The 27,136-nt window shown below is 37.0% G+C and overlaps 1 protein-coding gene across 2 annotated transcripts; it reads left to right on the top strand.

The window, feature by feature from the left end:
- The first annotated feature begins 11,806 nt into the window (after nt 1-11,806).
- Nucleotides 11,807-19,363, top strand: DTD2 (D-aminoacyl-tRNA deacylase 2). Of its 2 annotated transcripts, none has more exons than XM_010711660.4 (3): nt 11,807-11,988; nt 16,994-17,063; nt 19,084-19,363. In XM_010711660.4, the coding sequence occupies exons 1-3, from the start codon at nt 11,881-11,883 to the stop codon at nt 19,335-19,337; spliced, it is 432 nt and encodes a 143-aa protein (XP_010709962.1). In that variant the 5' UTR covers nt 11,807-11,880; the 3' UTR covers nt 19,338-19,363. The 2 variants fall into 2 exon arrangements, with proteins under 2 accessions (XP_010709962.1, XP_003206612.1); XM_003206564.5 differs by having other exon boundaries at nt 11,813-11,988; nt 19,012-19,363.
- Nucleotides 19,364-27,136: the final 7,773 nt, after the last annotated feature.

Below are 27,136 nucleotides of genomic sequence, written 5' to 3'. Positions count from 1 at the left end.
GGGAGCGCCAGTTTGGACTGGCGGCCGCGGGGAGGCCGCGGTTCTCGTGTGGGCACGGCCACGGCGCGGGTCGCCTGCCTTGTGCACGGTGGCGAGACTCGCCTTGGCCTTCGGTGTGTTTGGGCACATCGTGGCTCTTCATGGTTTGTGTCGGCTGCAGATATAACAGATGTATTCCATTTCATCCTTTGAGTCATCAGTTCAAAGAACCCGTGGCCAGGTCCGGTGCCTCTTTTTTGGTATTAATATATATATTAAGTGCAATTCAAATTGTTGTAAGTAGGGTGCCTTATGTCATGTGAGTGTCATCTGAAGCATTCAGGCATGCACCTCTTAACCACCACAAGGCCTGTGGCTGTGTTGTGGGAGGAATTCAGAGCCTTTTGACATGATTTATTCCAGACAATCCTATGAATAGCCTGTTTATCCATGCATAATACTGAAGTACTTCAGACCTTGGCAGTTTCTGGCCCTTAGTTTTCAAAGGTGAAACACAGCGTAGATAGTGCCCTTTGTTGACATCTGCTGTAGTGCGTAATGGATCAGGGATTTTATATCCATTTAAAGTGTTATAATAAACATTGCCCGTTTTTCACATCGAGAATTTTCACCACTCATTTAATATTATTTTTGACTTGTATTATTAAAAACCCTAATCAGGCATTTTGCTCAAAGCCACCTTTTTCAAAGGCTTATTCCAGTGCTCAGCTGCCAGAGAAAAATTACAGTGATAAACACAAACTTTTGCTTTCCTTCAAATGATGCTCATTCAGTCTCTTGTTCTTGCTGTAACCATTTAAGCGTATTTTGCACAGCGAGCACAGACAGGTGAAGAGGTCAAATAGTTTCCCTGTAATTCACCCTACCAAGAAACCAAAATGCAGAAGAATGCTGACAACCAGCCAGCCATTTAATTCAAGAACTGTATTAGAGATCTCCCTCAAGGGCCTATTCTTTGCTGCCCCAGGAAACTGTTACCTTTTTCCTTGCAAGAAATTTGCATTATTCATTTTTCTACCTTGAGCTGTTAGAGGCAGTGTTAAAGTGCAGAACACACATCACAGAAACAAAATCGGCAATGCAGTGGTAGGTGTGCAGAACTGGTTTTCAACATTTTTTAAATAATTCTAATAGCAATAGGGAAGCTACTATGGCACTAGGCTGTACTGAATAAGGTGAATTTGTACCGATAAGTAGAATTTGGCCATTAAATTTGCTCCAAAATAAGGAGGTCATTTCCAAAATGCCATAATTGCTTTTAGTTTCTTATTTAAATTTTAACAATTGAACGTAGTAGTGTAACTTCTGTGCATGACATCCTTACAGTCCACGCATACCTCTAAAACATGAGTCTAGGAAAATGCATCCAAAAATTAACAAAGATCTTACTGCTGGATGGAAATCATGGGCAATCTGTGCTTTTCAGCAAATAATGGATTTTTCAATTGTTCAATAAAATAAAAACCACAATATTTAATGTTTTTGCAAGTTATAACCTTTTCTTGAAGTGTAAGAAAGCATTTTAAAGACTTCAAATTAGTAGACAGCCTTAACACTCGAATGATAAAAATGTAATTGATTTGTGTCTGAAATTAGGTTGTCTTGTATTTGCATGTATTTTTCCTCCACCCAAAATCAATGAAAGGCATGCAGGTCTATCTAGGAGAGCTTTGCTGACAAATGACTCCAAATTTTAAAAACAAATTAATGTGTGAAAAATGACTTATTAGGTAATTAGGTTGATTTTGTGCAATAGGGAATAAGCAGTTGAGAGTGTATTACCAAGACTGCAACCCTTTCAGTGCTGAAGAAGCCCTGTTCCTCCATTACCATTTCTGGATGCCTGCCTAGTATTAATAATACAGGAGGCTAAGGGCATACTGCAAACTCTGAACTCACATGGACCATTCATTTTGGTCACAAACTAGGCAAACAATTACATTAAAGACAGGCTAATAGCACTTCAGTTGTAAACACAAACTGTAAAATGTTCCTCACAGCTTTGGGGTCGTTTCAGCTCTAGGACCTTTGTAGCAGAAGTTTGCTGTAGCACGTTTAAGATGAAGAAGGCTAAAATGTTTTTTTATTTTTGTCCACATAGGGATAATGCCATGGCTCATAAAGAAAGGAAGCCTAAGGTAAGTAAGTTTAAGGCAAGTTAACAAAGCTCACATGGTACTGTATAATTATGAAATATAGATGAATATATTAAATGATTATATAATTCTCCACATAAACTACAAGGCCCTAAAAAAAGAGTTGTGGAAGTTGCTGAACTTCTGGAGAAGCCAGGAAAAGCAGTCCTCTCAATTCCCTTTTAAATCTGCTTCCATCCAAGCCCAAAAGTATGGTAGATCAAGTAGGGCACCTGTGGTTATTTCACTCCCTTTTTACCACGCTACCTTAAGTCAGAGCAGTTGTTGTCAAGCACTGTTGTAAAGCTAAGCCTAGTTTGAAATAAATGGCAATTCCCTATGTCTACTTGTGCTGTCATCCAGCAGATGCTGGTGCAGAAACCCTTGCTGCTCTGCTTTCATTTCTGAGCCCATTTCTGATCTCATTACCAGTGGCTTTTGGCTCAACCCTCAGGATGGCTGTCACCTCCTCCCTTCAGAAGCTCTAAGACCAAGCTGCAGCTCAGCTGCCTTTTTGTCATTTGCCAATGCTCTAGCATTTTCCCTTGGGGTTGATAAGGCAACTGGATCAAGCTGTTAAAAAAAAAAAAAAAAAAAAGAAAAAACCCCCAACTACCAACATGGGTTCTTTGTGTGATTCTTGCTGTGCTCCTCATAGAAATTACAGCAACTCCATAGTTTGGTAATTTATTTAATAGCAAACTATGGGATCTTGTCCAGTCTTGGAATGTTTGAGGATGCTCCTTTATTACTTTGTTATCATTATTATGATTTTTGTTATCATTATTCCACATCATTACATCACACAGCGCAGTGGGAGTCTCAGAAGAGATGTCCTACAGCTCCCAGAAAATTTTGCTATTCTGTTTCCATTTTCCAGTCAGTGGGAAAGTCACAGACTGTCTGTTTGCTCCCTGGTAGATCAGAGTAAAAACTGCAGTTATCAGAAACTCTCTCATTTTACTTAATAGCATCACTACCAATTAACTTGCATTTTTGCTATTATAATTAGTAAATTCATTTCCCTTCTGAGATCACTGCTGCCACTTTTTTTTTTTCTTCCTTACCCTTTTTGTTCCCTTCCTCTCCCCTCCCCTTTTTTGGGCTGGTGGTCCTCATGTCCCCTGTCACAGACAGATCTAGAGATAGCAGTGACATCCTTTTGTCTCACGCTATTGCCCTTGTTTCATTCATTACAATTTCAATTCTTGCTTCATCTTCCTGCCAGGCTTGGATATTAAAGGCCTGCACCCCTGATGGTGAGGCATTTCTGCCCCTTTTGTTGCAAAGTTCATTTGGCCCAAGGGATTGTAAAAATCTGTATAAAACAAGAGAGGTTTATCTGTGGTGTCACACAAAACATCATAATACATGGCAATACTTGAAACTGTAACAGATTAACAAAAACAAGAAATCACAGAAGACACAGTAGTAACACACATTTCTCTTTATAATGTATATTAATATTTCCATTAAGACCACAAAAGTAGCTTCATTGTATGCAAACACTTTTCTAGACCTTAAACTGAGAAATTAGTGAAACAGGACTAAAGCAGAGAACTTAAATGAGGACCAAGGCCTGGCAGGATTGAACCCAATTTAGTTTGTATATTGCTTTTGTGTGGATGCTATGACTTGTACAGACCTTCACAGTCCATAAGAGAATCTTTTTTTAAACTTTTGCTCGATTCTTCTGAAGTCAATCATCAAGTTCTTCAGGTTAATATCATGTACTATAGTAGCAGTCACATCACAGTGAAGACAGCTGATACAGCAGTTTTTCCAGTCTTAAGCAAGTAATGCAGAAAGAGATTTGTTTTGTTGAATACACCCTTCAGTAACAGAGGTACATAATAATTTTCTTAGGTACACAATATATTTATTTGTATGAATGTAACTAACTCACTCCAATTAATGGTCTTTCTGTACTTATAAGCTTTGATTTTTTTTTTCTTTAAAACTTTCCTATTCTTTGCCGTATGTGCTACAACCACTGAAGGGTGGAAATACCTTCTCTTCCAACAGCACGTAAATTGTAATTCCAGTGGTGGAAGGAATTTTTTTTTGCGTTTGACATCATGCAGATGCAGAATTAACATCTTCACTGCCATAAAAGCTTCACTAAACCATATGACAGCACTGGCTTGAGCAATAATGGCATTCAGGCACAATTTCAATTTGTGAAATCATTTTTAATTCTGTCCTTCATTCATTTGCTCAGTAATGAACTTACGTTTTACAGGAAGCATTTTTGTTAGCATCAGAACCTGGAGCATAAATGAGTTTTGTATAGCAAATTAATCTAATTTGAACAGTGAGACTAATTGAGAAACAACACCAACATCTAGCAGGTTTTGTATTTCCTAATTATTTTAAAAATCTGTCTCACATTCCAAACCAATTCACTTTTGCTCTGTGGCCATGAAATACTTCTCTTGTAATTTCTAGTGCATTAGCAGTGCTAATCACTGAAGATATCACCAAAGGAAACTGATGTTTTTTGGGTGTATATGGACCACTTACACAATTGTGCCAGCAGCAGCATCTTCCAGATTGATCCTTGCATGCTGATCAACCTCAAATGAAAATAAATGTGATCCAAGAGCACTTTTTACAAGTACTACATATAAAACCATGGCAGTCCAAAACTGTGAAGGCAAAACAGCAGATTATTGGAATGTTTATTTCTCCAGTTAACCGACCACTGTGAAGGAAAGCAACTCTTCTTCATTGTTTTAGATGAGGCCAGAGGCAGATCCATGAGTTTAATCTAAAGTTCTTGATCTCTGATCTTCTACACCAAAGTGAAAAAAGGAAAAAAGTGCCTAAGTGTCTCAGATTTTTATTTATGCTAACATCTAATGCCAAACAGCATGTTTCTCTAGACAGAACAGAGGAAGATGGGCATGTTTATAACCATCTTCTCCTTTATATAAAGCATAGGCCAAGAAAAATATAGCCTAGACTGGAGTACCTTTGAAGTCTAACACAGACAAGAAGCTGAGCAAGTTCCTCCTGGTTGAGAAAATAAACTTTTGTTTTCTTTTCCATCCCACCTTTCTGAACATGAAGAAAAGAGGGATTCAGTTAACAGCTTCCTACAACAAAGTACCTGTATAATTGCCTCAGATGTTGACAGTTTTCTAGTGAATCATGCATGAATGCTCTTGGCCAATAAGTATCAACACTAAGATCTAAAAATCAACTCTCACAGAAATAAATGTAATTTATGTTCTTCTAATTACTGCCACTAAAGGACTGGACTGTACCCTTTATAATACCAATTTAATCAAAAATGTAAATGAGGAAATATAACTATTACAGGAAAATACAAAGTTGTTTTTCTGACACTGCGTGATTGTTTAATTTACTGCTTGACTTACTTATTAGCTCACACTTAGGACTTCAAAAAGCCATTTTGGGAAAGGAACTTTCACTGGCTCTGTCACCTACTGAGTCATGGTCATATCTGCAGTCATGGATAACAGATAAAGGATAGCAATGTCAATTACAGAATTCTATTTCTTTACTTAGGCGCTTAAACTAGGTGCATATTCATATTCACTCTGCATGACAGTTTTCCAGCACTAATCAGAACTTTTACTAAATTTTAAACTAAATTTTGCATTTTTAATGTCTCATACATGGGTATCTACATATGGATCCAATGGCAGAGCATGCAGACCACTAAAATGTCTATTATTACAGATGTTATCACTGTCCCTAACACATCTAACATTCTGTCCAATACTTAGACTTCGTTTATTTGAGTTGCTTTCAAAATGTAGCAAGCAATATCCTCTAATAGTATATTTTGAATTATATTATGCAATCTGACCTTTTGGAATAGAACATCTTTCTGTTTTTTTCTTCTCATATCTAAGAATATTGCTAACATAACATTTGTCTTAGAGACAAGATGTTGCTGATTCAGTAGAACTGGACATGGTGAAACTCCATCTCAAATCCTGCAGACCTCCCACATACAAGATTAATTTAGACCAATCGTAGTAGACTAGTGAAGAGAAAAGCTGCTGTGGTAATGAGGAATTTAAATCCTATCATAAGAAGCCTACCATATAAATGCAAAAAACAACACCAGATTTTTTTTTCCCCTTTAGTAGAGCAAACTCTGGAAGATTATCTAATTACTAATTTTTTAGATGCAAGTTAAACATGGCCAGAAGTATGATAAGAAACCATTAAAAGCAGAGATGAATTAGCATCCAAGGATATTTCTTGCAATTAATCAACTTCCTAGATGTAGCTTAGACGTTTACCGGAAGTTGAGCTGAGTCATTCTTTAAGCTTTAAAGCATAATAGATGTATTTTCTTCAACAGTAGCTAAAACACATTTTACCTTGGGCACCAAAACAAAGTTGTTTTAATGCAGACATGAATCTCACTTAAACTGTCACTTTGAAAACTATTATTTTTTGCCCTGTAAGTAACAGAGTATCCAGGGGAGAATTAAATATCTTTAACTGATACTAAAATATTCCAAGTTATCAACTAATTGTTTTACCCACTTATTCATATACTTACAATTTTTGAAACTGCTGGAGGGTTATCTGTAGGGAAAAAAAGCACTTCTAAAAAATTAACAAATAAAATTTTTTTCATCCTGTTAGAACATCTAATATTGAAGATAGTTTGTTTTCCACCTTGTAGCAGCGATTTAGCATGACTCTTCAGCAGCTGAAAAAAAAAAAATCAAAGATTATATGAAAAATATCCCTTTTATCATTGCAGTGCTTTTGAGGTATCATGTATCATTGTAAAGAAATCATCTCGCTCCCAATTAGTTCAGAAACATGCACTGAAAAAAGTCAATGCTTTAAGAAAGCATTAAAATTAAATATTAACACCTGGTTACACTGGAAGTTCTTTGAGATATGTTAAGTCATAGCAAGTCACATTATTTCTTGACACGTGGTATACTATCTTAACCCAATGAATATTCATTAGAATTTACAGTCCTCTATTCTTTTCCTCACTGCATTAAACATCCTCTTTCCCCTCCCCCCCCACAAGACTTGAGGGGAAACAAGATAATCTGCTTCTTCTGTTGGCTAAAATCATGAACAGATTATATACAGTATTGCATTAACAGAAACAAATCATTAACAAAGGACTGACTATAGATAGAAGTCCTACAGTTGCTGCAGCTACATTTTGTTCTTTTAATGGGATGAGTTCTCAAAATACAATTTCAAAACAAGCATATAGACCAACATTACTGTGATGCTATGTTATGGCAAAAAGAAACGCCTGTTTTTGTTGTGGCAGCATGATCTTACACTGTAGAGAATTAATTGCCAAAAATTTGTCAGCCCTACTCAGTTTACTGAGCTTTGGCAATCTTGTTGAACTATGTTGCAAAAGAGGTTGAGTTTGGGGGAAAAAACAGCTTCAGCAACTGATAAATTACGGACTGAGTATATAATTTGTGCCTCCTTTGACTTTCCAGTTTTATCATGATGTATAGCAAATAGAACTTGGGCTGACTTCAGAGGTTTGCTATTCAGAGAATTTCCTAATGACCTATCATTTGTGTGCATGTCTTCCCAACTTGCTAAGGTCAGTATGCCTGAGGAAAGAAAAAATGACAGGAGCTCTGGCTAAAGGAGAAAACTTTTGGCCTGAAGCTGCAGAAAGTTTCATTTGAAAGCCATCTATATAAATGCAAAAAAAGACATGCAGCCTGATTATTCCTGCACACTTGACAGTGACTAGAAGCAAGAAGGCCTTCAGGTACATAGTGAATAATAAATGACCCTTCATGGTGTGTGTCAAAGGAATGGAAAGAGCAGCATCTCAATTCATGTACATTTTTTAGTAATAACATGAGGCTTTGTGCCAACTGAGATCTTCGCATACAGCATCTACTGAAAGTATGGAAAATTAGAGTTCCAACACCTACAAGATGCTCATGCATTTTTTTGTCTAGTGTACTCACACTACCAAACTTTTTCACTAAAAATGAAAGAAATCAAATTTCCAAAAAGTACACCGCTAGTATTAAAAAAAAAAGGGTACTGCATTGCTTCTAACCAGTATGAAGTGTTATAATTAGACCCTATGGTACATACCCTAAGTAGGTTACTGTTACTGCTCTGTATCCTGCTCCAGTGGAATCAACAGAATTTATTTTAAAACTAACATCTGTCAGTCATGCAGAGACAAGCAGCTGGTACAGTAGACACTCAAGCAGGGAACAGTACAGTAGTTAGAAGTCACCAGCAGATGAACATGTGTGGAACTTGTAGAGAAATAAACTAATTAATAGTGTTCCTGCTTCTTTAAGGCAATTATGCTAAGCAAGCAGACCACATTTTCACCTCACATTTTCCCCTCAAAGAGCTACTTCCAGTAGCTTTTTACGCCAGCATTATGCAACACTTCGGGTCTTCAAGTGAAAACACTTATTCCACATGGTTTCTGATGCTTGACAAGTGGTAAGGTATGTCTTCATGCTGCCTCCCCATTCTACACTTTTAAATACCTCTGGTTTGGAAGGGAGACATATTCTTGACCTTAGCGTCTTGAAGATGATTTAAGTATGAGACAAATTAGTGCTAAATAACAGACATTGCAATGACTGTATTTAGGTAGTGGAAAATTTTGAACTTTCAGCTAAATGTATTAATTCAGTATTAACCTAGCAATTCTGAAGCTGTTGGGAAAAAACCTTAGTTGAACTAGACTGAGAAAAGGTTACTAAAAAACAAACAACACTTCAAACATAAAGAGTCATACCTCCTCATGGATAGCCTAGGTAGGCTAGACAACTCAAAACCATAAAATAAACAAACTAGAAGCAAGGGAGAGAACAGAAAGCAACTTGACTCAGCTCAGAAGACTGTAATCATCACTTTAAAAACAAAATAATCCCTTTTCATTCTGTGCTATCATGCCATTTTAACTCTCTCAAACTAAAGATTTACACATCTATTTCTTTTTCTTCTCATAGGGATTGATTTGCTGTTTCAGCGTGGTCAATTAAAAATGCGCTTTACAAGTTAAACAATTTTACAGAAAATAACACAAAATACTTTGTATTGCCTATGATGAAGACCTGCCATTTCATTGCAGCAAATTCCATTTTCCTGGTCATCCCTGATGATGGAGCAGCAACTGTACTAGCCGTCACAGCAGAGTCCATCAGCTCTATCACAGCATTCCAGGCAACAGTGGTACCCAGCTGTGATTATTTACTAAATGTTCCCAAATGCTTTGAGTAAATACTCTCCCTATATAGGGTCTGCTAGTTTTCCTTACCTTTTTCCCCCCCCCCGTGTACACATGGGAAGAGAGTTCCACACTGGACAATACAGAAAATGTAATGTTCAAATATAATTCCTCCATCAATGCTCTACACCCTTTCAGCTACATCTGTCCCACAAGAGAAAATATAACCCACTGTATCAACCTATTTTGTATCTTTGCTATCTAAGTGCTAGGCTGCAGCTTTGTATTGTTTCTCTTCAAGACAGATGACACTACCCAGGGGCACTTTGTTGATGTGACAGCTGCTTGAAAAACCTTAGATCAATGTTTCAGACACTACAGACTTCTTAGATGCATCTTGTCCCTTCAATATTACAGTCAACTGTGGCCCCTGCTAAGTGACATACAACACCAAAGTTACTGCTAACAAAAAAAATCCCTAAGGAAGACTTCAAGACAATCTGAAATCATTTTGGTTCTGAAAGACCATTTTATCCTCTGATAAACAAGAGAAACCTCAGTACCAGCAGAGGCAGAGGCCCAGCACCCACCTCCCTCCACAAAAGGTGACACTCCATTAAATGCACATGAAATATATATGACCATTCAAATTGAAGGAAAAATGCATGTACGTTTATGTTTGCGAGAAGTGATTCATGCTGCCATCTACCTCTCTTAAAAAGAACTGATGTGAAAACAAAAAAAAGAGGGCCTTCTGGATACAGTCAATCTCCAAATACCTACTCTTTGCTGCAGGATCAAGAAGCAGAGAAGATACAGTAAATATTCTGGGACAGCTACAAAGTCCAAAGCATGTAGAAAAACACCTTTAATATAATAACTGTTAAAAATATCAATGTATTTTATACATGAATACATTCCTTAGAAATCTAAAGGGTCTCTCATAGAAAAAATAAAACAAAAACCAATTACAAATTCAAATGGCTAAAATTTAGCCAAACATTCTTTGACTTACAAAAGAGATCTTTCATCTATGGCCCAACAAAATTCAAGAAATGGAACATATGCTACAATAACATATGTTTTGTTTTTCCAAGGAAAAAGCAATATAACTACATCGGGAATAATACAAATAATGATCCTGTACTACTTGTTCAATGTACTGGTTCACAACCATATGCCATATGAATACATCAAATTCTGGTGTAAACAACGGTATCACAACAAAGAATAATTAACATCCATACATGCTGATATCTATTTGTATTCTACTAATTTGCTCAGAGGCTGTAGTAATATTCATTTTCCTTAACAATAAATTTATATCACAAATGTATACGAAGAAACTAATTTAAAATGGATTTCTATCTCATTAAGTTCTTCTTAATGAGTCTGGGGATAGAGCTTTAGAATAAATGAACAGAAGGTATTTTAAATAAAATCAGTTAAGTTTAAATAAAAATAGCTCATACTTAACAATACCCTACAGCTAACAGAAATGAGCTAGTTTATGCACTAGCCACCTAGTGTGATTTCATCATTTTTATAAAGGTTTGCTTTTGAAAGAGCAACCTCACAGAACACTAATGCAAAAGAGCATATTTTATTACAACTTCTGTGCAACAATGGCTATTAATGAGAATATATTGCCCCTTGCTGTGCAACGGTTAACTGCACTAAGCTTGTTTGATGACTATGGCCAAATAATAAAATTTAGCTTCTTACTATGCTGATCTGTCTTTTTTTTTTTTTTTCAAATGTAGTTCTGAAAATGAAATCTTAGGTCTTTCACAGGAGCTCTGAGAAGCTGAGTTCTGCACCAGCCCATGCTACCTCTGTCAGAACTCACAGGAGTGAGGAGGGCAAAAGTCATCTACTCACTGAGTCAGGACACAGAGTCAGAAACCTGAGTGATCACAGAAGCAACAGCTGCAATACTTCAACTTCTCTTCAGATCTTAAGTCTGATCCCTGGCTATGCAAGTGTCCTTTGTTTAACTGTGTTATTTGTTTTTCCCTCTGCTTCCAAATAGTGTCACTAAGAAAAAACCCTCTGATGTGAAACCTCAGTAAGCAGAATCCAAGTACCGCCAGTTTGTAATGCAGCAACGAGAAGTCCTTTCACTGCTCATTATTGGGCTTTAGCTTTCATGCAGAAACAAAACAGTACGCTATTCCACAGCATGTAACACTTCCCCACTAGAAAATAAGCTAAGCAGCATTTTTCTCATCCAAACAAGCCAACCAACCTACCAGCTTTCAAGTAGCAGTCGGGGTTTTTTAAGTACGAGCTGTTAAAACGCTTTCTGTCTTAAAGCTACAGCCTTCGCACGTGGCTACCTGCCTCTCCTCAGAGACCACTGCCGAACCAAAGGTCCTCACACACGCCAATGAGCCAATACCCAGGCGCTAGGCTTTGTAACGGCCAGCCGAGACGCCTGAGCACCTCACTGCAGCGCTGAGTCCCGCTAACCCGGAAACGCAACACGCACTGCACCGTGACCCCGCCGCCGCCCCGCCCGTGCTCCGCTCCCTCCCGCGTGCTCTCTGTCCCATGGCGGCGGCGCGGCCGGTGCTGGCTCGGGCCTTACTGCAGCAGTGCCTGTTCGCTCGGCTGCAGGTGAAGCCGCCCGAGCGCGGTGCGGAGGCTGAGTGGGAAGAGGTAACGTCCAGCGCGGCCGCCCCGCTCGGCGCGGTCTCGTCCCCTCCCGTAGCGACGGGGCGGGCATGGCTGGGGGCGCAGGACAGAGCCTGGGGCTGCGGTCCGTCTGGCTTTGCGGATGGTACAGCAAAGGGACGGCACTGCCCGCTGATTCTTACCGCACGCGGGAAGTCCGATACGTGATCCTCGTGGTAACTTCCGTCAGGCTTCACTATATCTGCCTTTTAGTGTCTACAAAATCTGTAATTAGTTCCCGCTTACATTCATTCTTTAAGAGTTTTCAGTGTTTTTTTTCAGCTTACCTGGGCGATAGGCACACAGCTGCTGCTGCTCCTCCCTGCGGGGTGAGTGGGAGAAGCGGCGGGTCAGAGTGGAGGAAGATCACTGCCAGCTACCTTCACGGGCAAAATAGCTTTCACTTGGAGAATTTATGTTAATTTATTCTGAATTAAATGTTTACTTAGTTTGGATACTGAAAGGAAAAAAATACCTAAATGCATGGGAAAGATAGTCCTCCTTCTTTGGCAGGCTGAACTTCAAGCACTGGCCATGATCTGCACTCCTACCCCTATGCTGTCACCCCAGATCACACTGCCAAGACTGGGGTACAGGCAACTGTAATCCACACACAGCTTATCTCCTGCTTCTTCTTTTCTAGCCTCCCAGGCTATAGACCCTGTAAAATAGCAGCTTCTCCACAACATACCTTCTACTCCTCCTATGTTCTCTCTTTGGGGCTTTCTGCCCTCTCCTAAATACGCTTTCACAGAGGTGCCACAGGTGCTGGCTGTCTGTTAAACTACCCAAACAGAAGCACGTGTTTTGGTTTTTACATATAATGAGTCAATCTGTTAGAAGGTAGTTATGCTGTGTAAATCTCTTACTTGAAGATTTAAATATCTTAACCAAAATTGTTGTAGAAGTAGTAGATAACACTGAGGAAATCACCATGAGGTTTGTCCAATGTGAGCAGCAAATATTTTTCAGACATGAAACTTAACTGGTCCTTACGAATCTTTCCTGATATCAGGGCTTCTAAAGAGAAATCTGTTGTAACAGAGCTAGTCATCCTGCGGCAAAAAACAACAACAACCAAACAAACAAAAACCCCTGTAGAAATTTCATTGTTTCTTTAGTCTTTAGTGGCTTTCATTAGAGGTCATTAATAGGCATCATTGCTTCTGATGCTTTCTTGTAGGACAACGCTACTCTGTATAAGTGTACCAACGAAAAATAAATATAGGCCTAATAAACTATTATTTATGTAAATCAGTGTGTGTGTTGTGACCTGTAGCAGCTAGAAAGTAGGTCCTCACCTTGAGAAAATTCTAGTGAGCCATAAATAGTGCATTATGTAGGCGGCTTTGAAGAGCTTCCGAGCTTTAAGAGACCCCTGCAGGTACTTTGGGAACTCTGGAGTGGATGTTCTTTATCAGGAAAAAGACTAGAAGTGTACTTTTTATATGAGTCACTACTCTTCATTATGTTTTCACAACTGTAACTTTATGACCTTTTGAGGATTACTAGGTCTTGTTTATGCAGAAATGTTGGCGAGATAGGATCCATTAAAAGTTTCTGTATATGCAAAATATTTGGAGGAAAAAAATTCTGTTTAAATCTAGGAGTAAATACAATGAGATTGGGTATTTCAAACTATAGGAGAAAAGAAATATAAAATGAATATTCATCTAAAAAGTGTAAGTATCTACACTTAATGCAATGAAAACTGTTGCTCCCATACCTTATTTCCCTTGATTTATCTTCTGGTTAAGATACCAAATGGGGTAAAAAAATACCTGGTACAGGTTGTTCTGTGACCCATGGTAGATTATGGAATTTCTCTTTGATACAGCAGAATGGGTGAAACATGAATAACACTTCTCACTGTTCAGTGAGCCTGAATGAAGATGTCAAAGAATAATTCATGTAAGTTAGTTCCACAGACTTGCTTCCTACGGTTTACAAAGCATCTCTCTTTTCATTATCAGTTGCATTACATTTTTCAGGAAAAAAAAAAAAAAACATGCTGAGATAACATTTTGTGGAATATATTTAGGTTTTTCTAATGGAATCCTGCATAGTTCAGATGAATGTATTTTGTAAAGAGGGTAGGGGGAGGACTTAGTTGTTTATCCTGCAGAAGAGCTAAAAAGCAGTGTTTAGAGGCAGCGGGGCTAAGGCTTGCTGCATGGCCTGAGGGCCTGGGTACTTCAGGTTTGCCTGCTCTGATTATTACTTAGGACAGTTGTACAATAAAAGCCAGTGTTGCAGAGTAACTTGATTCGCTGCTTTATTTGTGTAGGCTTTTTACTGATAACAAGAAATCCACACAGCACAGCTACCTGCTTTTCACTACGTAAGTTCTTTCCAGTGACTGTTTGCTTGTCAGCATGTTGCGTTTGTAACTTCCTTATTTGTGTTATTTTACTTGATGTCTCCTAGGCTAAATGTAGGTCTGAACAGTTAGGACACCTAGAATACCTGTGTAAGACCTGAAGACTGACATGCATTACTATTAGGGTAGCTCCTTAAATTCAGTTTTAAGTCTCCCACTCAGTTAAGAAAATTGGAAAAAAAAAAAAAAAGTAACATATAGCAGGTTGAGGCTGAAACCTGATTGAATGTGTTGTAAATAGGTGTTCAAATATAGTTCTCAATCACAGTTGAAACCACGAGTTTCAACTTGTGAACGCTGGATAGTTTCCATAACATAATTTCTAAACATTCTAGAAGATAATAAGCATATAATATAAATAGAAACATTCTCACTCAGCATTAACTTGCCTCTGAATTCAGATCTTTTCATTTCGTATTTAATTGCTGTGAGACACTGTATGGTAACTGTTGAGTCATGGCCTGAACCACTGATTGAGCACGTGGGGAAAGGACCCGGTCAGCCATGGAAGCACAGGTGAAGGCAATTCACCTGTGTGACTGGAAGGGGTGGAGCCTGGCTGCAACTCTCTTAGACCCCATTTAAGGGCTGACTGCCACTGGGGAAGGGTCTCTGTTTAGAGATTTCTCTTTGGTGAAGTTCTTCCTGTGAGCCTGAAGCTAATATGTATCAAATTTTGTAATGGAAAAAGTGTATTCCAAATTAAACATCAAATCATGAGAGAGGCTGAAAAATAATGTTAGTTAATGTGGTAGTTAATAACAATCATTTTTAGCTATCTGGTCTTAGAGTCTTAAATTTTACATTTTTTTTTTTTTTTTTTACTTTATTTCCTTTCTTGTCTTTTTAAATGAGCTTTCTGCAGAATATTGTTACTTCCATATACGAAAATATTAAAAAAAAACTTTTAGAAGTCTCAGGTTTGGGGTTTGGAGTAGTTATCTGGAGGTGTGCAATATAGTGTAATTGTTTCTTTCTAAGTTAGTGTTTGTATACATGCAGTGTAAATGTGTTTGACCTACTTAATAATTTTTTATTAATAGGTATGTGTACATCTTTATTAACATCCTGATGCTAGTCTGGTTCTGGAACTAATATTAGCAAGTAAGACTGTCTATCCTTTAGCAGCTTTTATTTCTTTCTGTCATTTGAATAGAGAGTTTGAAATGCCATTTAAGGTTTAGGGCATCAAACTTATTACAGTGTTTATGAAATATGACAATCATTTGGGAATGGAAACCTGCGTAATATTTTGTGATGATCAAAATGAGTTTTGTAAGGAGCAGTTTATAGCTTCTGAAAGAATCTCAGCATGTGACATTTTGGCTGTAAAGAGCATTCTCTTTTTCCATAAATTAGTAACTAGAAAAATAATTACAAAGGTATAGCTCTCCTTAGTCATTGCATTAAGTGTTTTGTTCAGTCTCCACAATAACAAAAGGGTGAAATCTCATGTATATAGTTGTTTTCTTTACTAAAAGCTTCTATCTTATAAAGAATGAGTAAAAAAGGAAAGAAAAAGACAAAGGGTTGTGGTTTTGGGTTTTTTGTTGTTGTTTATTTTAAGAAATAATCATATTTCTTATCTTTTTGTTTTTATAACGTTGAAAGTAATGAATCCTTCCTGCTCCAATCTAATTAGCATCTCTTTGGTAGCATTTTGTATTTTCTCTGTGCTGACGTTAATTTTCCTTCTAACAGGAATATAAGGATAATTATTCTTGAAAAACAGCAGTGAGAGGGTAGGATTTTTTTATTGTCAAGCTGTGTATGCCTTCTGTTTTTTCCCAAAGAGGTTAAATCATTGACATACACTTGAACATGAAACAGCATTCTTGTTGGTTGCGTAGCCAAATAGCTTTAGTTTCTTAATAAAGCACAGGTTGTTGCACATGTATTCTTTGTGATCTAAGCCAGAAAGAAAAAAAAGCTACAGAGGAATTGCTTTATGCTTTCTTATTACTGCAGACCTAATACTTTCCTCAAAGAGACAGTTCTTTCTAGTGGTCTCTTAAATTGCTGAAGAAGTGGCACCCTACACAATTCAAGGGAGAAGACACATTTTGTCAGAAAGTTCACTGATGGAAAGGTTGAACTGATGAATAATATTTTTGCTAACTTCATAGTATTCTGAACAACTTCGTAATTGTTGGTCATCATATTTAAATTAGTTGTCACATCTAAATGTTTAATTGTTTTGTTAGAATTATCCTTTGCTAGCTTATTTTTAACATCAAAATATAATTCAGTTCATTGACAAATCCCATGGTATTTGACATATTTCATAGTTGTAAATAAAGTCATGTTTCATATTGTAAATTATTTTATCTGTAATAACAGTAATACTGTACATGGTATATTACAACTAAGTGTAGCTTCACATGCAGCTAACAAATTGGCTAAATTGCACGGTAGCAGCATTGTGCAAGTGATAAGTTCATATCTCATAAACTTCTATAAGTAAATTTAAAATCTGAAGCTATAGGAAATAAGTAAAACTAATCTTAGGAACTTTGTCATTGTTTTGTCACTTTCTGTATCAGTTTTAAGGATAAACCTGCATGATGGACAGTGAGAAAGATTGATATTGTTTTCTCTAATCTTTTGTAGATCCAGAGAGGGCTTGTTATCTACATATGCTTCTTCAAAGGTGCTGATGAGAATCTTATTCCAAAAATTGGTATGGTATAATCCATATGAATTCTTGTATTGTTTCAAAAAGTATTAAGTGGTAGTGGCAGAGAAGACAGCAACTATTAGATGAGAAGGCAAAAAACCATCAAATAGCATCATTCCCAACTAATCAGGTGGCTGAAAGAACAGCTTGATTAGTTATGTTTCATTTGACAGCTGTCCTTATCTCTTCTGTCAGTTCATGATTCACCTGTTACAAGATCTGTTCACGTTGAAAGTTCATGATGAAAACACTCTAGGAAACAAAGTGCTGCACCTATTAATGGACATATTACAAGTATCAAGCAACATCTTTAGACAGCAACAGAATTGAACTTAGAGAAGATGGTTTGCAGATAATTCATGGCTTTACTTAAGAAGTATTTTAATTTTATCTCCCTACATGTGCTGGATGTTTAAAATTATAGCCAGTAGAGGGAGTTGTGTGGATAACTAACCAGTATCCTTCCCATCTCATACTACATATTGTTACTTTTTCTGAATCAGAAGTGGTAACAACAATATCTGTAGTTTACTTGCTCTTTTCCACATGCACTTCTAACATTTACATTCAAGTGGAACTGATGCTCTGAATAAGGTCAAACTCTAGTGACTTCTGTCTGCCTCCTTCTAGAGTAGTTTTAACTTTTGTTGTTGTGCTTGGTTGGATTGCTGCTTGCTTTGTTTTGTTAGGTTTTTTTTACTTTTATTTAATTTCTTGTGTCTCTTTATCACTAGCAGTGGATCACTTGGGGAATTCAGTGATGTGTGTTCCACATAAAAGTGCCCCGTTTCTGTGGGTTGCTGATAGTGGTATTTTCACAAAAGGTCATGTAACAATAGTCTATTTCAAGCTGCATGCTGGGACAAGCAGAAAGGTCTAGCAATGTGCAAGCACAGGTGTTATTGAAAATGCTGAGAATAGCTCTTGTTCTTCAAGGGCATAGTCTTCCTGTGGTGCTAAATTAAGATGAAATCTTTGGGTGTGTTTAAAACAGCATGATATGAAAATCTTATGCTTGTGAGAGTTTTATGAGACTTGAGAATAATCACCTTTTCAGCTCTGTGGCAGCTGGAACAGGCCAGAAAAAGAAAGTTCTGTTTGCTATTAGAAGACTTATCCTCTGCCATCTTCCCAAGTGTCTGTTTTATGGAATATTTTTGTTCTTAATATGTTTTGATACTATTTAAGTTAGTGTGCTTTTTATGGGTTTAGGGAGATGACTAGTATTCTCCCAGCTTTCAAGGAGTTGGAGGAAATTTTGGGGGAAGCATTTGATTGTTATAGAAACACTAGAAAATGTTATCAAACACAACATTTCTATCTGTAAGTTTACACATTGCATTTAATAGACCAAATTGCATCTCTGACCTACCTGCTTACATTCCCTCTCAAGGCAGGCTGACACCTGCTTGTCTTTAGGAGGAAGACTGAAGGGTGCTCACATACTGCTGAGCCTAGGGCTTCAGCTGGATCATTGTTGGATACTGCTGCCATCTACTCCAACCATAAAGAAAAGAAAGTCAGGACAGAAATGTCTTCAAGTGTATTGAAGATGGCCTTATCTCATATGATGTATGCTCTTGTGTAACTGTTGCCTGAGTGTCAGGTAATTACTATAGGGTCACTGGTTAGACCCTGGGTTCCTTTGGGGAGCTCCAACTAGAATAAGCTGTAGGATTTCAAAGAGAAAACCATTGTCCCACCCACAGTAACACTTCAGACATACTACATCGATATAAATATACTTTGCGTTCTTCACAATACTCTGAAATCTTAACTGGATAATAGTATTTAATGACTGTCTGTGTTTTGTTTTAGTAACAGTTAGTTCTTTTACTTGAGTGACGTCCTATCTCGAAGTATCTTGTAGAATCTTGAATATAGTTTTATAATGTTATATTAGGTCCTGTTTGACTTACTGTAGTTACATTAATTTTTATTTTATTTGCAGTCAATGTGCTGTTGAATGTTAAATTAAGTGAAAATGAAAATGGAGAGTACGTATCTGTCCTTGATTTACCAGGCAATGTGCTCATCATACCACAAGCTACGCTGGGTGGTAAACTGAAGGGAAGAAAGATGCAGTACCATGCAAACATTGAAAAAGAAAAGGGAATGGAACTTTATTCTCAGTTTGTGACTTTGTGTGAAAAGGAGCTGGCTGCCAATGCCAAATGCATGGAAGCAGGTGTTCTTGTTAAGCATGGCACGTATGGAAACAGACAGGTGTTAAAACTGGATACAAATGGACCTTACACTCATCTAGTTGAATTCTGAAAAAATAAATGCTATCACAGATACAATACTGGCTGTAACTATTGTCTTTTTTCCTTTTCTAAGCATTAATATATTTAAATAGTTTGGGAAGAACAGTATAAGAAGGACATGCACTCATCTGTGCTGGTGTTATTAATCTCATTAAATAGAAGAATGCCTTAGACTGCTTTGCAATAATGAGCATCTGAAGTATTCTTAAAATATTGAGATTGATCCAATTAATGTCTCATTTGGATGGTTTTTTGCCTGAATTTTAGTAGTAGGGTAATGCATACAATTGTTACTTCAAAATAATTACACAAATATTACATAAGTTGTAGTAGAGTACATCTGAGAAAGTGAAGATTATGGAATAAAAAGAATCACGAGGTTGGAAGAGACCTCTGAAGATCATCTAGTCTTATCTCCCTGCTAAAGCAGGTTGTATAAGAAAGCATCTGGGTGGATTTTGAATATCTCCAGAGAGGACTGCACAACCTCTCTGGGCAGCCTGTTCCAGTGCTCTGTCACTCTCAAAGTTAAGATTTTATTCTCACATGCTGTGTTCCAGTTTGTGCCCATTGCTCTCTCTCTTGTCTCTGGGCACCACTAAGAGAGCCTGGAGGAATGCTGTAGGTGTAATTATTTTACCTGATTTCTTGGGTCAGACACTTAGTTATCGTCTGTTTTCCATATATTAAGCGCTATCTAGATCATAAAGATTCTGAAAGCAAAAATTCATTGAATTTTTAGCCTCTCAGATGGTGGCTACTAAGTAACAAAGGCCTTCTCATCCAGCATGTATAGAGGTAGGACTTCTAGGTGGTACTAGGACTGAACCATACCCTACAGAGATGCTGTGAGAAGAAATAGTAGTGAGATCCAGAAACTGAAGTTAAAGCAGTACCGCTGTATTGCCTTGTGGAAGTTTGCACTCAGAATGTCCTCAGATGTGTTTTGATGGGCTGCTTGCTATAATTTGTTCTATGTCCTTGTTACCTTTGTCTTGTTGTCTATACAATTCTTTTCTAACAGGGCCTCAGGGAAAGGACTGGAATACTAAAATGTAGACAAAACAGAAATTGTATGATGTATACTGCTATCTCATTGTTCTCTCTGCCTGTATTATTTCCTTTTGCTTCTTTATATACTGGATCTGAAGCAGAGACTAGCTTTTATTTCTTATGTTCAGGGTTAGCACATTTGGGTCTCAGTTCCAACTGACCTCCTATACAGTACTATGATCAACATTACTAATAGACAGCATTAAGAAGATGCAGTGGGAAAATCTGTGTTGTAAGGCAGTGAGAACAGAACATTACAATGTGGCAAATTGAAAACTGATTCAAGGATGTTCAATCTGAATCAAGTTTCTCCTTTGTTGCTGCGTAATAGTTTTATCAAGTCAGTAATTTTGAAGGTTTAAAAGTGAAATTAGACAATTACATGGTTTGCAGTAAGTATCCAGGATTCAACTTTTAAAAGATAAATTATCCTGGAAAAGATGTAAAACTTCATGTTTAGTGTTCATGCCAGCCTGTGCAATCTTAAATTCTGATATTTACAAATATTCTATCAACTTTATTTTTAATAAAATATAACTTATATATTTTTAATAAAATATAATTTGCAAACTATACCATGAGGATCACATTCTTTAGGTACAAAACTAATACTTTTGGTAAGAGTAGTAGTATTTTTCACATTAACATGATATGCGGTTAGTAACTATGAAATACTTAAGGACATTGAATTCTTGACAATTGGGATTCTAATAGTTGAAAATACCTTCTCACATAAATAGGCTAGAAATATTAGCTAGGTCCCAAAGAAGATACTTATTTACTAATACTTAACAGATAAAATGAGTCGTGAGTTTTCTTCTTAGAGATACTTAAATAAAATTGTTTGGATATGAATAACTAATACTATTTTGTAATGATTTGTCTGCTTGAGAAAACTGATTCTATTTCTCCTTCTAGGCCAAATCCTAAAAGGTGCTGAGTAACAACACTTTTCACTGACTGTACAGGAATTACATTTATACAGTTTCTCTCAAGAATTGATCCTTTGAGCTAAAATACAAAGTCTGCAGAACAATATCTTTTTTTCTGTCTCCAGAAAGATCTTTAGCAGCCTCACAATTCATTCTCTATATTTCAAGAACTCCACAAACCCTGAGAGGATTTAACTCGAAAATATTTAGTGAATAACAGACTTCAGACCAAATTCCATTTTGAACTGATGTCTCATATAAAGTATATAAATGTTTCTGTATTTCAGTAGTTCTTAGGAGATGACAGAAATCTTGAGTTTCTGTTATAAGGTGGCATCTTTATGTATTGTCTGCCAGTTTCTGATTTATTGTATCTCTCCTGGGACACTGATTTCTGCCACAGCAATTGGCAGCTTGCTGAATGATGTGTCCTTTGTACTGCTTTATTTATGTCTACTATTGATTCATGATCCATTTACTAAAAGAAGCTATTTCTGAATAATGTGATGGACTCTACTGATGGAGAAATTGATTAAAATTATTTTTAAGCCAAATGCTAACTACTTTCTGACATGAGTATATGATTTAAACAGATGACATGGCATTGCTTTAGCTTTTATTCTATGACTATGCAAAAGCTCAAATAACTATGCTATTCTATACTTAGAAAATATCAATTCTCTATGATGTTTAACATTCCACACTTCCTTGAATTAAACAATGAAATGAGTAATCATTATACTATTCTACTGTGGCCTCCAATTCTATCATCATAGACGAACTATTTTGACACGTTTTTTTGACCTTGTTTGCAATGTGCATATTCAGCATGGATAAGGTGAGTGTGCATGAACTATGGACTGTGCTCTCATAAAACTAATGAGTAGGAGTGCAATAGTTTGTTTTTGAGTCAGCAGTATTCCTGCTTCCTTTCCATGCCTTTTCTGTAAATCTTCATCTCTATTGTTACATACACTATACAACATAAAAATATTAGTCCAGAATTGCAAGGTCATAAACATCTATACTTACTCTCTCTGAAACTTATTCCACAATAAGCTTGTCTTCACCAAAGTACAATAAATAGACCCTTCTTTTTCTTTGAGTAGTCTTTAGCATTTTACCTGAATGCCTTAAACATGTGTCCCTGAATTGACCAACTCTGCTCTGGAGAACAGAATGGTTGTGGAGATGTTCATCAATGTTTGGAAATACAGTTTTTGAAAATCTTTGTTTGGTATAATTTGGTAAATGAGCATCTGTAATTTGAGAATGTCACTCAATGCTATGTGTCTCCTATTTCTTTCTACTCTCTTCAAGTTCCTTGAAAGGAACTCAGAATTTGGGGGTCCGTACAGTGTGATGTAATGCCAAGAATTCTGCTATTAGAAGTGTTTTGCAACTGCAGTTGAAAAGTAAATGGTATAGGTGGACAAGAGAACAAAGCAGCAGTCAGAGTAGCCTGAGTAATATGACTGTGCTGCACATTTTCTATTTAAGTCAGCACTGTCCACTGTCAGTGTGTGGCTTTGGGCAAAGCAATTTTCTGCTCCACTTTTTCTGTGTATAAGACAGAGTGAAAATGGAGACAAAAAAGATGTTTAAAAACACTGCTTTTCTCCTCTTCTAGTAAAGGCAAAAAGTCCATCTCTGTTCCTGATTTTGTTTGGGAATGCAGTATGTGCTTACATCTTTCCATATTGTTAAAGCTACATAAGTTTGTCTTTCTTTACCATGTACCTTAGCTTCTCCCTTACAAATGTGTTTTGAGCTAATGTCCACAGAGCACACTGAGTACCTCAGCAAACTGGTATCACACAAATAACTCTATGCTATTTCAAAAATAGGAATTGCTTACGCAGCATGGAAATGCAGATAAATGACTTTCCTGTCACATTGTTTTAGCTCACACGTGAGTGTTGTTACAGTGAATTTAAGATTGTTTTCTGTTCACTGTAATTGTATTATTTAAGTAATGCAATACATGCCCTATTACATTAATATGCATTAAAAATGTGAGTGAAGAGTTAGATTATTTAAATATGCTTAGTTAGAAATGAAATTGCACGATAGTTTTTGGATTAACAATAAAAGCAAAAGAGTTCTGGGAGCCCTTAATAATCAGCTGGCAAATCATATTTAGAATATATTAATGTGCTGCTAATTCTTGTCACAATATTTTATCCAGGATTTTTTAGGTATTTAAAGTGTACTTAAAAATACACGTTATTCATTTTTACTAATGAAAACTGATCTTTTATTCACATGTTGAACTGTTTGGGATCTATGTGTCATGGTTGGACAGGACATTTTTTTCTTCCTTATCTCACTTTGGTAACTATATGTAATGTTTTCTAGACCTGTATGTTACTATTATTTACATTTTAGGATTAAAAATAACACCAGGACTCTGTAATTGCTTGACAGGAATTAAGATTTATGTGAATTTTATGCTAGTAGAAAAATAAACTATGTTGAGAATATAAGCATTAAGTTAAACTACATATCATTTTAAATATACAATCTGTTAAAAAAAAAAAAAAAAAAAAAAAAAAGACCAATGACCAAAACCAAAAATATACAGAGAAACTGAAGGTTTATAACTGAGACTTTGCAAAAGCTGGGACACTTACAATGTATTATATTTTACCTGTCTCCAGAAAGCCTTTACTTGAGGGAAGTAAGTATTTCACTTTGGGGATTAAAAGCATAGCACAGTTACTGTGTCAACTGAGGGAACAATACTAAACAACCATGGATACTAAAGGCTACATCAGTTCTAGAAATAAGCACGTTATCTTGCTTTTATTCAGATTAAAGCCAATTGTAAACTGCCTGTTGCTGATGGTGGAACTGTTTGTGGAATCAAACCTTAACAGTCTGACTCTGTACTTAAAGAAGTAGCTAGATTGTGTTATTTAATATAAAAAAAAAGTCTAAGCTTAAAATTAATCTAAGATATTCCTTACAAAGATTTTAAAATATAGTGTAATTTGGTATTGTTTGCTATATAATTACTGGGTGATATTTCATCTGATTATGCTCCTAGTCCTGTGATTCTTACTCACACTTACATGATCCCACTGAAATCAGAGGAATGCATTCTTTTATGATGCTGTAGAGTCATCAAGCTGTAAGAAACAAACAAACAAAAGGTTTGCTTAGAGGCATATGTGACTGAAGAGATACCATAACTGAAATTGTTTGGCAGAACTAATTCACGCACTAAATCATTCAACCCACTTTACCAAAATAGACTAACTAATGAGAAGGCTGATCAGTAGTTTTATATGTTGCACTTATTTGCCAATTATTTGCTTATTTTATTAAATATTTTTTGTTGAAACTCAGGTCTAATGGAGAGATGGGGGGACTGAATTAATATACGGAGAATACATGTCATTATCCTATTTTTGTCTGTTTCAGAACAGAAAACAATAAATGCATAACTATTTCAGATTTGAAAAGGGTAAAGATAAAAATGGCATGTATTACTGCTGAAGTAGATGCTAATTTGAATCAATGCATTGTTAGCACTCTTGTTGACCAATTTAGGAGGGGAAAATCATATTAAAGAATCAAGGTTAGCTATAAAACCAATAAGCTTAGATTCTTATCCTCATAAAGCACTGCTGGCACAAAGCAGTCTGAAAGCTCATGTACTTAGAAAGTAGCACCTCACTCCACTGTTCCTCATTGCTCCCACGGACTTGTGTCAGTTTGGCATTAAAACATCATTACTTAGAGCTGACATCATGTATATTGAGGTCTAGAAGGAATGACTCTTCGAAAAAATGTGCAACATTGTATTTCTCTGAGAGGTGCTTTGTCTTGCCCTATGCCATGTAATATTTAGTATTATGAAATACTGAATAGTGAGCGGGTCCTCTGCCTGTCACAGCAGAGTGAATAATAGTAGTAATAACAGGAATAATTTTCTAAAAAGTATTCTAAGTATTTCTATTGTTTATTACCTAAATGTAATTGACCCTTCACATATATTTCCAGGTCCTTCTGCTACCCCAAGAACATCAGAAAGTACCTTTTGTTTTTACAGGACTTTATTATTGAACACACCACAGCACCAACAGCCTTTGAATACAAATAGTTTGCTTGACCTTTTTACAAGTCCAGTGGCAGACTGCGCTCTGTTGAGCAGCAGCAACTCATTTGCTCATCAAAATTAGGTTAACTGAGCAAATAATTCTTTTGGGGGGGAGGGCAAGGAGGGTGTACGTTATTTCTGATACAAAGAGTATCGGAAATTACACCTTTACGCCAGCAGGAGTTTGTAGAGTTGATCTCTGTGAAATATGCTGTGGAAACACTTTCAGAGGTGAGACATTTATATATAATTCTTCATTACCACATATACTGGCAGAGCTTTCTGGTAAAAGGTCACTGCCTCTGCTCATGTTTCTGTACAATAGTCAATTCAGTAAAAATGAAACCAGTGTCCTTATATGGCAGTGCAGCCTGATGTTTTTAAATCTGTAGAATACAGTCAGGCAATTCTCTGAGAAGATTTTATTAAATATTCCTTAGTGATATATATACATAAATTGTTCTGAAAGTAATGCCTCCTAATTATTTCCATTGAGCTGCGAAGAGAACAATGTGATAAAACAAATTCTCAGCTACAAAACACTTTCAACAGTCACCATTAGCTATGCATTTTTGCCAGCTATGAACAAGAGCCTGCATGTCACCTTCCTAAAAATCTGTGCCAGTGGAGTTGACCCACTGTCACCTCTGCTGAAATGCACTACTGCCATTGTGCTCACATAGAATCATAGAATCACAAGGTTGGAAACGACCTGTAAGATCATCTAGTCCAACACATCCACTGTTTCGTCTCCATAAATGTTTAGTGAAGGTCAGTGAGTGCCATTTTTTTTCTGCACAAGGGAATTCAGTTTCACATACACACTTCTGTGTCAGACACCATTTTGTCAGATTGCCCCTGTGCTTCCTTCTGTCTCGTGACAATAAATCTAATGGTATATTGGTAGGGAAGCTTCGGCCTTTACTGCCATACCACCAACACCCACCTCTGACGTCATGGGCCAACATAATAAAATGGGAGCAGCCTTCACATTTGAGGATGAACTTACAAGCTTATGTAAGGGCTGGGAACGATTTTGACTCCTATGCTTACGTATGTCAGGCACTACTTCCTCCTGACAATGGTTTGCACTACTTCAAAGAATCCAGCTTGTAGAAAGGAATCTTTGCTCCCTGCCCCACAGACCTAACCAGTGTTCCTCTGTGGGAATGCTAAGACAAAAGCTTGTCTTTAATATCTGTTATCCAGTCAAAATCAGCTGTTAAGGCGTTATTTTCTTCATCAGCTTTGTACAGCAGTAGCTGAAGTAGCAGGATTAAAACCAGAACACCTTAATACCACCAAACTAAATGCTGCCAGCAGAAACCAGACCTCATGCCTGCTTGCTAGTTTCCTCTCCTAGTTGGCTGGCAGAATGCGATTATATATATATCTCCTGACATGGTAGAGCATCAGTGACAATGCCAGAATAAGACTCCTTTAAAATTAAAAAATGGCTGAAACACATGTTTTCCTTTTAGTATGCCAAACCTTCAGCTCTGAAGACAGAATGCAGACCAGAACGTTCCTTCGGCAGAAATTCTCACATAACCAGTGAACTCGGTTATGAGAGCTGTCAATGAGGGAGGCCGCTCCTCAGTAAACCGGCCGCTAGCTGGCTCCCCTGGCACCAGGCCGGCTGCCAGCTCTCCGCCCCAGGGAAAGCCCGACTCCCGGCACCGCGAGGTTTACCCTGCCGGCAGCGCCCCCCGGCTATGC

The sequence above is a fragment of the Meleagris gallopavo genome, chromosome 5 (assembly GCF_905368555.1).
Source record: "Meleagris gallopavo chromosome 5, MGAL_WU_HG_1.1, whole genome shotgun sequence".
Taxonomy (NCBI): domain Eukaryota; kingdom Metazoa; phylum Chordata; class Aves; order Galliformes; family Phasianidae; genus Meleagris; species Meleagris gallopavo.
Note: the sequence above shows the minus strand (reverse complement) of the source record. Positions and strands in the feature narration are given on the sequence as shown.